Source organism: Lottia gigantea (genome assembly GCF_000327385.1).
Source record: "Lottia gigantea unplaced genomic scaffold LOTGIsca_32, whole genome shotgun sequence".
NCBI lineage: Eukaryota > Metazoa > Mollusca > Gastropoda > Lottiidae > Lottia > Lottia gigantea.
In genome coordinates this window covers 2,461,213-2,475,533 of record NW_008709073.1, presented here as the reverse complement: position 1 = coordinate 2,475,533, position 14,321 = coordinate 2,461,213, and the positions used below count along the sequence as shown (strand labels likewise).

The following is a 14,321-nucleotide window of genomic DNA, read 5'->3' as shown; positions in this document are numbered from 1 at the left end:
AGGAAATGGGCAGAAAGTTATCAATCTGAACATAGGATCTTCTGTGAAACTGATGACTTCCACCAATGAAGAAGTCGTAAGAGTAATTAAGACAGTGTTGAATAACAAAACAATTAGCACCAATATGAAAAGACTATCGGCAATTTTCCATGATGCTAAATTTACTCCACAAGAATCTGCAGCAAATGCACTAGAACACGTTTTAAAATTTGGTGGAGCTCATTTGAGACCTACATCGTGTGACTCAAATGTATTTTCTCAATATATGGTAGATGTTTGGTTCATAATATTTACCTTTATTTTCATCGGCTGGTATCTTACCTTCAAATTTATCAGCTGTTGTTGCCGACGTATTTGTAGAAAACGGAAAGCCAACAAGAAGACGAAGAAGGACTGAGATAAATTGTGTGCTGTCTGGGTTACTGGGAAGTGCTTAGTCTTGTTTCCAGTCGCAGAAGAGGAAGGGGAAGTAGTGATATTGCTTGTGGACATGATTATGACGATGGGTTAAGTTCATGCCCTGGATTGTCTGAATCCCGAAATTTCTTAAATACCGCATGTGATATCGCGAATGCGCAAGACCCCTCCACCACCAAACTGTTGTTGTTATAGGTAGACTCCTGTTCCTTCTCGAGTGTGACATTTTTGGTTGAGCCTTTGCAGTAGACAGTACACTCCCCTTGTGAAGCAGGCCTAGTTTCATGTATGTGTAACTCACGTAAATATCGCGTGCATGTTAGTTAGAATTTAAAACCTTGTCATAACTTTAAAAAAAAAAGACCTTTATTATGAATAGTCCGAAAGTTGCTAACGGGTAAGGAGAGGGAGGGGGCAAAATGGGAGATTTCTCTGCGAAATGCCCATTGGCTGTGTCCCATACTCAATTCACCCCATCAGACCTCTCCTTAATGATTCAAATACATTTCTCAGATGTATGCCCTTACGAAATAAGACTCAGTGGCGACACTAGTCTCTTGATACTGTGGGTGCAAATAAGGTGAAACTGACATCATTGGGTTAGGGTAAGGGTTAAGTTGACGTTTACCAATCTACCTTCGTGGTGGACTCTCAGAATTGAGATTTCAAAAGCGGAAGTGCATATAGGCGCTAGCCTGCCATGGACGGCGTGAGGAAGTTCAAAAATAAGTTGGTGCATTCTGACACATTTGAAATACGTTCATCTTTCTAGGATAGACCCCCCATCAGAAAATCACACGTTGCAGTTATCAAGGTCAATTTATCTGAATAAACGATCCACTATTGAAGCCAGTCCATTTTGATTTAGAATTAATTTCAGTTGTCCGACAATTCGAACCAAAATGAATTTTGTTGATAATTATGTAGTGTATCGCAGGCTATGAATGGTTCTTTGACGACGTTTACATAAAAGGCGTTTTTACATTGGTCGAATCTTACAATGACGTTGTGGATATACCTTATTATGTATTTTTAGACCTAATTAAGATGCAAAATGTACGTTATCACGTGATTTTATTGCAGATCAAAGGTCAAATTAAGACTAGTTTCTGCCTAAATTTTTCAGTGACGTGTGTTGGAATGGTTCGGACTATACTTCAAGACTGAGGTATTAAATTACTTAGCCTCGTTTGAAAAATAAAAAAACATGGCCGAACGTCTTATCAATTAAATTACTCCTCAAGTAATGTTTTTCAATTTTTTTTAGTAACTAATGTAATTCAATTTGGAGGAGAATATAGACATGTGAATATTACTGCAATTATATATTTTTGTAAGTATCGTTTTCTGTTATTATTCGCGACAATATAATACTTAGTAATACACATGAATGATCATATACCGTACTGTAAGTAATAATAAGTTGTATAGTAACTGTAATATTACTGTCCGGCATTAATGTTTACAGAATCTCATTTTATCAATAGTTTTTGTATAAATTGAATGAAATCTACCCCTTGATATTTTGATGCACATGCCAACCAAAGAAAAAGTCATTATTTGAAGTATGATTCTACAGGAGAGAATTCCATTGTGAAACGTGGGACATTCCTAAAGAAAATTGTGTTTATTTTGAAATAAATGTCAATTCCCTAAACCGTAGGGTAGGGCCTATGTTTCTGTGGACCTGAAGCCATTCTAAGCAATATATATATATTGAATACAATGGAAAGTGTTATTTTGAATACTGTTAATTGTGAAATGACAGAAAAATTCTGCAAGTTTCTTATTGCTTAATCGCTATGCTGGTGGGAACAGGTAAAACACATTGAAACATGGCATAAAGATTAACCAGTGATTGTTGTTCCAAAAAACAGTGTTAACATCAGGTTAGTGCTACTAGACAATTGGAATTGGGACTCCAATGACAGCTGGAGCCATGGCGGTTCAGTGAATTAGACGCTTGTTTGTTAACCTGAAGGCCCAGGGTTCTATCCTGGCATAAGTTGAGATAATACTTTCCGATTTGTCAATCCGTTTTCTCTTGTCAGTGATGCAGATCCGTGGGACTGACATGAAAAAAGCTTCTAGTGTGGTATCCAATGACAGTTGGAAATTGACAAAGAGCAGGCTAATGCCACTTTCCTGGCAAAATTTCCCTCATTGCAAACTGTACGGCATTACTTAGAACTCCAGTCATTCATTCAATTCATTATTTCCAGATAATATCTGAACAGATTGAGCATATTATGCTTGTTGTGACATCCTGGCTAACAGCTGGTATGTGTGACTGTGATCTGGTTCCTCAGGTGTGAAGTTCATGAATAATTAATAACATTTATATGAAAGATCATATAGATATTGGTAGTGAAATGATATCTGTCTTTATAAACGTGTCTAGTCAAATAGTTGATACCGGTATATTTCCTCCACCCCAATATTCAGCATGTCTTATTAACTTTAAAACATCTCATTATTAAAGATGGGTTTCTTTATTTTTTAACCAATCATAAATGTACATGTATGTACAGTCTGGATAAACAAAAAACACTTTTTTACCTCTTTTGATCGGTCACTCATTGCATTGGAATTCTGCTGGTAATTCTCTTCTAATTTAGCTAAATATGAATTAATTATGGACATTTGAGATAAGCTGGTATTTTTCCAAGTCATTAGAACACCTCTACTTTCTATACATATAAGTATTAGCATTTTCATAAATAAATATAAGGGAATCCATTGATTAAATAGATTATATTGTTATCTAAATAATGTCTTCCCAATTTTATAGGACTTCAAGTGGTATTTACTTTCTCTCCTCCAAAAATAAAAACTTCTTTCCTACAGATAATTTGTAGTAAAACAATAGCCTATGACTTTTTGGATATTCCAACCCTTGAAACTGCCCTTAGCCTTTTCTGAAATAACAGAAACCAGACATATTATTTAGATGACAGTGTCCAAACAAACATAACTAAAGTGTAATACTGCCCTGGTTTACATCTCTATTTATTCTATCCAAAAACCTCTTTGTTTGCATAGATCTCATCGATAGTATTATTGACTACAACGGCACAATGCATATCCAAATTTCCAATGTTATGACTACAAATACTGCTGTTTATTTATTTGAAATGGGAAAGAGCCAGATGTTGAAATTTTATTATGGAAAGTGTTACAGTAGCAATAGCAAAATTGAGATTAATGAGATGGGAATGAAGCATGTTTTCAGGCAGCTATATCTATATAACCTAGGCCTATAGGTTCAAAAGAAGTTCTAAAGAGCACGTATGGTCGGCTTGGTAATGTATTAGAATTGGTGGAACTAATAGGACTAGTATTACTTGGAATTGTTGATGCCAGGATATCAGCCAAGGAATCAATAATGGTTGAATGAAGGTACTCATTGTTGTCTAAAATCAAATGTTTCCTTTGTATTTTGATCTCTACAGTTCATGAATTATTAGTGATACTTTAGATTGTTTGTTTGCTCCATTTGTCATACACGATTGTTCTTGATTTACTAATGCAGCCACAAGATATTTTTGACATATGCCATCATAAATGCTTAAAGGGGCATTCCGCTTTTTTTGTAAAACATTTTCATTATCAAAAGGTCGTAAATTATACCTGAAAATATTTCTCAAGTATGCGATTTACATTTATGTTTTTACTTGGATCAAACTGAGTTTGTTTTAAATGGGTTAATTAAAAACAGAGAGTACTAATTGTTAATTAAACAGTTTGACAGTCAAACTTTGACCTAGTTTTGGTGTTTGACTTTATAATGGCATGACATTATTAGTTGAAACCTTTAAAATACGTAGGAGACATATTTCTCTACAATTAAGCGTTTATTTTACTTAAATCCGTACAGTAGTTTTTCAAAAGCTTCCAAAAAGCATCTAACAAACTTGAAGACCTTACATAATGTTTTTTAAATACTTTCTTTTGGCATTAAAAAATTGGGGCTGGATTTATTTAGTTTAAATTTTCACATATGTTAAGGGTCAAACTTCTCTAGATTTTGTTGTATAGTTTTCATAAATTTGAGCAATGGAAATTTTTGACAAAAAAAGCAGAATGTCCCTTTAACATTGTTCATCAGGGTAGTACAAGCTTTTGATTCTATTATTGTGCAACACGTCATGTACAAAATGGCTGAACTCTTGTGCTTTTATCTTGTTCAGGGAATTACGAGAACCACATACATTTATTGGGAAATCAGATTGGAGCATGTTTCCTAGAGCGTCTAGGATACACATATGTCCAAAAACGTCTTTTGAAGTTCAGTTCAGGCCCAACTCAAACTATTACTGTGATGGTTTGCTTTGTAATGGATCATGCACACTCCTTTTATGAACATGTGATATCCTATTTCATAGCTATTTTGTTTACTTAAAAGCATTTTTACGACATCATGGATGAATTATTGAGTGTTAAAATCTATAGTAGGTTCTAGAAATGTTTTATAATGTCATCAGAGATAGTTACAAAATGTTAATGATATAAAAGTTCAATCTAATAGATAAGTGTGATAAGTTACTAATTAGTTAGAATACATTAATAATAGATGTTCTGTAATTCCCTGGTGAAAAATAGTCTTGGTCTAATGTATTCACAGCTTTTTATTGTTATTATCGAGCCAAATGAGTTGTCTCTGACATCAGAACAATTTTATCAACCTGCTTTATTGATCTTTGCAATGTCAAGCCAATACAAACCTCTTCTTATAAATTGACTGCAATAGCTACCTTTTTTCTTGTGTCATAGAAGTTTGTAAATGCAATGATTTGGTTGGATTGTAAGTTAATGAATGCAGCCAATCGACAGAAAGCCTGTAAACAATAAGCCATAATGTCAAGAGTTCTTATCGGCTGTATTTGCTGGTGTACAACCCAATCAAATCGTTGCATTCTGTAAAACAAGAATGGTGGCTATTGCATTCAAGGTATAAGACATAGTTGATAACAGCTTGACATTGTGAAGATGGAGTTTATCTTTTTGTCATAAATTAACAGTGAATAACCATGCGTAATGAGTACAAGTAAGTAAAGCCATGAAAGCAGTGAGCATTCATATAACATATTTCCAACTGGCTGAACACATTCACCTAAGTAAGTAAGTAACAGTAAGTAAAGAAAGTAACTATTTAATACAAGGATAACAACTTATTTTCACGAGGATCCTGGGACAGATAGGCCATTTTTTTGACCAATCATACTTTAGTCTCAGAAACTGGAATTTTTTTAGCTGAGCTAATCAGTTATAGTTTTCACAGCTCACCATCGAAATCTGAGCCTTCAAATCCATGTGTGTCCAGAATTATCTGGGTTTGAATGTTAAAATGACGACTTGTCACTTTGAGATACTATGTGATATATAAAAAAGATATATATAGAAATAGTGAGTAAAATTCCTAGTTTGAGGTATATTTGAAAGGATTTGAAGAGATTTTTGTTCTGGTATTTCTGAAGGCTTTTAACAATTATCATAGCAATTGTTTTAGAGTATTTAAACAAGGAATAAAAAGTTCATCTTATTACTGTTTGGGAGACAATAGTAATGGCCAATATACTGAAAAAATATGTTTTGATTCAGTTGTAGATGAACTTGATGTCAAATCTTACAAGTTGCGGAAATTGAGTTGTGCAATCAAAAATAAGTATCAAAACGGCAATGTTTGAAAGCAAAATGATTTAGTAGGTTCTGTTACATTATCATTCATTGTATTTACATGTTTCTTCCAGGTGATAAATTTTGAGTGATTTATTGATGAGGTTTGTTTATTTTTATTGGTTATTAATTTCTATGTTTTAATCCATAAATTAAATATGAATTATGAGATCGTGTTTTAATAGTTTGAAAAATAATGAACCCGTGATTGAGACAGATGTTATATTGTCAGTTTAGTTTTCCTGGTGCAATATTACATCTAGTATCTATGCTATACATGCTGCCTCTTCTGCTAAAATTTGCAGTTCAGAGGCTCATCAAGTTAATTTCATGCTTGCTAACCTGAAGATGCAGGATTCCACCCTAGGATAGGTCTTAAGTAATACCTCTGGATTTTTCAAAACCAATATCTCCTTGTCAGTGATGCAGGTTGCAGGGGCTGACATAGACCAAGAGCCTTGTCATTTAAATGGGACAATGACCCAGGGGTCTGAGTGCTACAGCTGTAAACAAATACCTGTCTGTTGGCAATTGAAAAAAGAAGTCTGGTGCCACTTTATTTTCTGAGTTTCTCTAATTGCACACTGCATGACCACACACTGCAAAGCCACACACACACACACACAACAAGGCCATAAACCCCATAAAGTTCAGAAAAATTCATTCCACTGACAGTAATTGCTGATAATGTCACAATATCTAATGTCTAAAACCTGATGTAAGTGTTTCTGGTAACTGAAGAATTGTTTGGTTTGGTTATCCAATTAAACAGACCCACATAGTTATCTCTGTTAGCTCTTTTCTTGCCAATCTGTATACAGGATATTAGAGAATTATTCAGATTAGTTCGAAGGTTATTGTCTGTATTTGTCACCTATATAATTAAACATTTCTTTCTTTATACCAAGTGTCTGCCAGTTGCCAATAACATCAGTTGGTTATTTGTGATTCTCTCTGTGGAACTCTCTGGTGAGTTTTTATACAATCGTACAGAAATATTGGCGTTCAACTTAAATATAGTATTATAGTACAATTCCAATTGTTTTGGCGTGTTTACTGACGTGTTTGTTTTGAAAACAGAATTTTCTGCATGATCATTCGTTTTTCATCGAAATATATTCAAATTCCGTATTTTGTAAGGTAACATTGACGTGTCCATTTTCAAAATATCTTTTTTATATTTTTCCAAGTCATTAGAACACCTCTACTTTCTAGTCATATATGTAATAGCCTTTTCATTGTCATGTATGAATATAAGGGAACCCATCTTTAAAGCGTATGACGTTAACATTGTGTGATGTCATTTGGTAACGAGGCTCCTGTATCTATTGCTTAAAAAAGTGACTGCTAAACCAACCACCATTGGGTGCGATGGGTTAACAGTCAAATATTTATCTCAGACGACAGAAAATGATTGGCATTTTGTTCCAATAAAAAACATATTGACCACTGAAACATACAATTTCTTAGGATGCACATTAAAACTAGTGATGGTTATTTTCTTAGGATATAGGAAGTGTGTGGTCAGATATATTTTTATAGACCAACATACACTCTAAGACAAATTTCATGCAATTGAAAATCTTTTTGTGAATATTTCTGAAGAACAGAAAAAATATTTGTGGTTGTTGAGTACACGTCATGTTAATTAAGTAAGTAATGAATATTGAATAAGGTCAACTTGTCTTCAGTTTCTAGATAATAAACTAATTACGGTTTAATCTATTTCTGGTCAGACAAGAGGCCTTGATGTATAATATATCATTCTGATTTTCAAGTCTACTTGCCAGGTTTATCTGATAATCTTATCATGTTCTTTAAATATTTGCTTGTTTGATTAAATGTAAGTGGAATTCAACTTAAGTAGTTTTTTTAAAAGGCTATAGCAGGTAAGTTCTACAATATATTTACCAATCTTTTGGGGAGTGGCATCATGCTGCCAGCACACACTTACCGACTCTTTATCGCTGTTAGGGAGTGTCTAGTATGGCATAGGGAGTGTCTAGCATTGCACAGGGAGTGTTTAGCATCGCATTTGGCCTGTCTACCATCGCATAGGGTGTGTCTAGCATGGCAATGGGAGTGTCTAGAATGGCATAGGGAGTATCTAGTATGGCATAGGGAGTGCCTAGTATGGCTTAGGGAGTGTCTAGAATGGCATAAAGAGTGTCTAGCATCGCGTAGGGAGTGTCAAGTGTGGCATAGGGAGTGTCTAGCATCGCATAGGGAGTGTATAGTATGGCATAGGGTGTGTCTAGTATGGCATAGAGGGTGTCTAGCATCGCATATGGAGTGTAGTATGGCATAGGGGGTGTCTAGGCATAGGGGGTGTCTAGCATCGCATAGGGAGTGTAGTATGGCATAGGGAGTGTATAGTATGGCATAGGGTGTGTCTAGTATGGCATAGGGGGTGTCTAGCATCGCATAGGGAGTGCTTCGTATGGCATAGGGAGTGTATAGTATGACATAGGGTGTGTCTAGTATGGCATAGGGGGTGTCTAGTATGGCATAAGGAGTGTTTAGTATGGCATAAAGAGTGTCTAGCATCGCATAGGAAGTGTCTAGTGTGAATAAACAATACATTCTTCTTGTTGATAATGCAATGGCAGAAGAGGAGATGTCATTTATACATCAAGGATGTTCCCTCTATGGTAGGGCTGTAGTGGACCAGTGCTCATAATAAAACTTATTTTTCAAATATTGAACTGGTTCAGGATCAGATCAAAACTCAAGCCTCTATCACATCTTGAGCTATTTTGATATATTTAAGCCATATATTTGTAGACAGTTCTTCATATAACTACTGCCTTGTATCTCTATAAGAAATGTACTGTACAAATGTTCTTTAGGCTTGCAGTCCAAAAAATTAGAAAATTGCTTGCAAATGTAAACATCTTACCTTGAGGGGACACTGAACTCTTCAATGTTTTGATCACATAATTGAAGTTTCAAGTGTAAACATGCAGTAAACAAACAATCAACAACAAGAGAAGTAAACAATAGGATGCAATATAACAACGATGTGTTTTGTTATTGACTTGTCTGAATCAAATGTTTGATTAAGGAAACATCTCCTACAATACTTCAATGACAATCAACAATAACAAAAAAACACAATGCACTCCAATACAGTTGGTTTTTGTTTTTCTCAAATGAAAAAGGGTTTATCTAGGACTTTCTGAAATTTGTCTCAAAAGAGGCATGTAGAAAATATGATGCGAAAACAAGATTTTATTCATTGAGTTACTATAGAAGGTGGATAGATAAGGTAAGTTCAAAAACATTTCTGTCTTTTTCATATTTGTAAGTCAAAGTTTGTCATATATTTTTGGTGGATTGGAATATCATCTTCTGATAGTCTTAGATAAAGATATAATATTCATAAGGGTATATTTCTAGAACACACTTTCAAGGAAATTGTTTGAATTGTGTGTACATGACTATATCTCAAGGTAATAGTTATGTGCTTATATTCTAATTTTATCAATGCAAAGCCATTTCTTAAAGTTTAAACCAAACTTCTTCTAATCTTCAAGCAACATTTAGGGGTAGAGATCGCATTTGGGGGGTTTAATTTAGTCTTGAATATATGTAAATAGTCTTTAGAAGTACTGGAAATGTACGAAAATCACATAATTCCTCTGAAATAGTTCAAACTGTGAATTTTACTCACTATTTCTATATATGTCTTTTCTATATATCACAGAGTATCTTAAAGCGACGAGTCGTCATTAAAATTCGTGTGGATAATTCTGGACACAAATTGATTAAAAGGCTCAAATAGCGACGGTGAGCTGTGAACGCTATAACTGATTAGCTCAGCTAAAAAATTCCCATTTCTGAGACTAAAGTATAATTGGTCAAAAAAAATGACCTACCCATCCCTTCAGATAATGGTACACAATTTTATAGTATACTAGTCTAAACTAATGAGTAATATACCATTAAATTGTGTTCCATTATTTAGACTTTTTCTAAATTGTGTTCCATTATTTAGACTTTTTCTAAATTGTGTTCTATTATTTAGACTTTTTCTATGACTTTTCAAGTTGAGACAAAAACATGCTTCTACAAGATATGCAAAATTATATATGATATAACAAACAAGATGATAAAGAAAATACAGAGTTGATATATAACATTTGATTATATAATGATAATTATGTTGCCTACAGGGATCAAAATAGTGTGATGATAATAATATTGATAAAGTTAGGTAATTTATTAAGTAAACTACATTGTTATGAGATGTTAAGAAAACTATGCTATTATTATAACATCTGTATTATTTTTTCATTGGTTAAATTTTCATCTGAAAGATGCGCTGTTCTTTTTGACCAATCATACTTTAGTCTCAGAAAAGGGAATTTTTTAGCCAATCAGTGATAGTGTTCACAGCTCACCGTTGAAATTTAAACCTTTAAATCCATGTGTGTCCAGAATTATCTGCGTTTGAATGTTAAAATGAAAATTGGAATGGTGCAAATTGATGCTATCAAGTTTAGAAAACCTCTTTACAATCCCTTTAACTCTGGATTATATTCCAGCAGGGGTTTGACGATGTATTATAGTAAATTTACTGATGAATATTAGATTTTAATCAATATTCAATATAGGAAATGAAACAATATCCTGATGTTAAAAAGTGTAAATTACTTGTGGAGAATATATCCCATTAGTACTCATTCACTGATCGCGTAAAGTTCTAATCTGCTCCGACATAATCCACACGAAATGTAAAACTATGCTTGGTTAACTCCCAGTTAAAAGTTCCCACAAATTTTTCATAGCTTTAGAAAGTTCCCGGCATCAAAGTACCAAACTCTTTGATTGCGGTGTATAGCCACCATTTTTCTCGTAGTGATAAGGTTTTCTTGGAAAAGGCGTAGAGATATGTTTAGTTCAACCAATGAGAGGCGTGGGAATATGGGCCATCATCATGGTTGCGCATAATTGGGTCACGACTTCACAGACGGTAAATAAAACAGTCAATAAGTTGCTTGTTTCAATCTTGTTTTGAGTGGAAAGTTTGGTGATTTTACATGGATTATGGATATGAAATTGCTCTTTTGAGTTCAAATAAACATTAATATGCAGTTGTAACTGTATATTTGGAAAAAAAATTTCCTCATATCCAAGGTTATCTTCAAAGAAGCGTAAAGGACAGGGATAAACGCAGTCTAGCTTAGTATCTGATATAATCGAATGTTCCATGCCATAATTTTAATAGGCTATGTGAAAATCACTTAACGGTCTTCTATCAAATATGTAATTATAAGAAATCTTTATGATAAATGATAGACGAAATATAAAATTAATAAACAAGAGACAATAGACTAAAGAGTGGTTGTAGGCTTGGCCTAACTATAATCTAGGCCTACATAGGCCTACTTCTGTATATGAAAATTACAAAACATTTTTTTTTTTTCAAGCATATTCATTAATTAATAACAAGAAAGTTAAAAAAAATTTTATAAAATTAACAATACCATTCTATATTGACAAAATTGATAAAATTTCAACATATTTTTCAAGTTAGAGCCAATAGTATCATCAATAAGCTTATGTTTCATATGATTTATGATTTATATATACTCATATAAATTTTGAAATACATATATATGGCTATATAGCATGAATGTTACCAGTTTTTGCATGACACCTGCATGGAATGCAGTTTATAAAAAATGAATGAGCAGAATTTGTTGAAAAAAGAAATTGATATTGCATTGAAATTTATCCTTTCCAAATATACTAAAAGTGTATTCATGTAATGAAGAAACATCTTAGTACCTATAACATATGAAAAGGATTTCTTTTTTTTATAGAAATAAGTAAAATAAATCCGAACTTAATCAGTAAATAGGATGATTTATTTTCTTCTCAATAGATGATTTAATTCAAATAAAATGTTGCTTGATAGGAACTTTTTACATAAAATATTGTCCCTCCTCCTGGTCAAATTAAAACATTCTAAAAAAAATAAATAATAACACTTATATTTTAGACAATGGTTTTGTATTTATATCCTATAGAGTGGTTCAGTGAATAGATAATTAATGAAAGAATTGCTATAAATATATCAATATTTAAATGACTTAAATTGAAGTAAATTAAAAATAAATAAAAAAGGTTCCATTACACAACTATACAATATCAGCATTACAAGCCCATGATCTTTTACACCTATAGCAACAGTAAATCTGAAGTGAATCTACAAGGAGCCTATGGGTTACATTGGTTCAAAAAACTTGATAAGTTTTATAACAATCAGCTAGTTGGGTTGTAATTGAGTACTAGGTATTTTGATAAAACAGAACCATAAATTAGCCTTAACGTCAAGTAGTGAAATTAAAGATGGTGGATTGTTGGTGAATGACTTGATTTTGTTTTGAAAACACTTCACATGCCTTATATGTTATTGCTAGTTTTCTGACTCTCTATCTAGGCTAATGATTTTGTCCTGTTGCAGGACACAATCACAAAAACACAATCGATTCCAGCAGAGGTCGTCAAATTTGGATGAAAGCAGATTTTTTATCCTAAAAGAATCAGCAATATTTTCGTCAATTCTCTACAAATTCACACTTTCACTACTGACACCAGCATCCCGTCGACAGTTAAAGTACCTAAATTACACGAATGGCCCTGTTCTCTTCTTCGAAAAACATTCTAATTGTACAATATAAGTCTATAAATAATCCTCGTGGTCTTAAGACATTTTCTAACCTAAATGGCCACTTTACGACTGGAATGCGCCATATTTATTTACATTTATTGTGGGAGGGCTTCTGTTCATCCTGGATGTTACACATTAGGTTTGATTGACTGTGATCGATAATTGAACCGAATAATCGACGCGCGCAAATACAAATGTCCTTACGCACTACTGATTTACTATAAGTAAAATACAAGAAAGAACTATTATTTTTCGACGGGAACTTTTTGATTATGATATCCACAGTATGTACCCTGTTCTTCTAATATAATTTTGTTGGGGGGGCGTTTGATTTATAACGAAAACTTTCACTGTGAGAATAGGGCCTACATCTGTTGCAATAAAGTTATTGTGCTCTTGGTAATAAAAATAATTCAATTATCAGGTTCAATCAGACTTCATGAAAATATCAATGTAATTATTCATATTCATAAATATATTCAATATAATTTAATAAAATATTTCAACTTTAACTATAGTTAGTTATTTAAAAAAATGTAATTTCTATCAATAAAGGACTCCAATACTAGCAATAGTTGTTTATATAATCTTCAATATATCTTTTTTAATTCATTTACTTTGTCAATTATTTTATTTAATCAGCCTGTATGTTATAATAAGAATTATGTACCTCTTATTGTACCTGTTAATATTTAAATCAATTTATCTTTTGTGTGTTTTCTTTGTTTCTGTGGGGAGCGGCAGTGGCTCAGTAAGTTAAACGCTTGCTCGCTAACCTGAAGGTCCAGGGTTCAATCCTGGCATAGGTCGAGATAATACCTTCGGATTTTTCAACCCGGTTTCCCCCTGTCAGTGATGCAGGTAAACGGGGCTGACATGGAAAAAGTGTCTAGTCGTTCGGATAGGCTGTGCACGTTAAAGATCCCTCGACAGTTGGAAATCGAAAAAGAGCAGGCTAATGCCGCTGTTTGGGCAATATTACCCTCATTGCACACTGCATGGTGTTGCCTGTCTTCATTAACCCACATGGTGCAGAAAAGTAGGACGTAAAACTCCATTCATTTCATTTCTTTGTTTCTGCTTATAATTGATACATATCATATTACATATAAATTCTTATATTTTCAGGTAAGGCTGTAATAGCCTATACAAAAATAAAACTACTATGCAGCTGGTACCATAACAGACTTGTTATAGATGTAAACTATTGAGTTGTGTATTTTAGTTTAATCACTTCGTTTCATGATCTGCCATGATGCGTTTATATCCACGACGGATCTTACGATCGTTTTTGATGATCACTATGTTAGTGTTTGTGATGCTTAATTTACATATCTTATTAACGTCTCAACCTGATGGAATGGAAGTACTAAGTGTTTCTGGTTTCCATGCCTACAACAAAGGAGATAGTCATGTGCAATTTCATCAAGAAAGTATATCTTTTGATCCTAATCTACAACCCTTGACAAGAAAATTAGTAATCCCACCTGTTTCAGGATACAAACCAAATAAAAGTCAGTCAATCCACAACAACTTTGATACCAAAAAT

The 14,321-nt window shown here is 33.3% G+C and overlaps 1 protein-coding gene across 1 annotated transcript in view; it reads left to right on the top strand.

The window, feature by feature from the left end:
- Nucleotides 1-1,584, top strand: part of LOTGIDRAFT_162179 (hypothetical protein) — a gene marked incomplete at both ends in the record, with an annotated part of 2,472 nt that extends 888 nt beyond the window's left edge. Inside the window, one exon of the mRNA XM_009058100.1 lies at nucleotides 1,544-1,584. Within this exon, the coding sequence (XP_009056348.1) occupies nucleotides 1,544-1,584 (41 nt within the window). The remainder of the gene's footprint in view (nucleotides 1-1,543) is intronic.
- Between the last annotated feature and the right edge of the window lie 12,737 nt (nucleotides 1,585-14,321).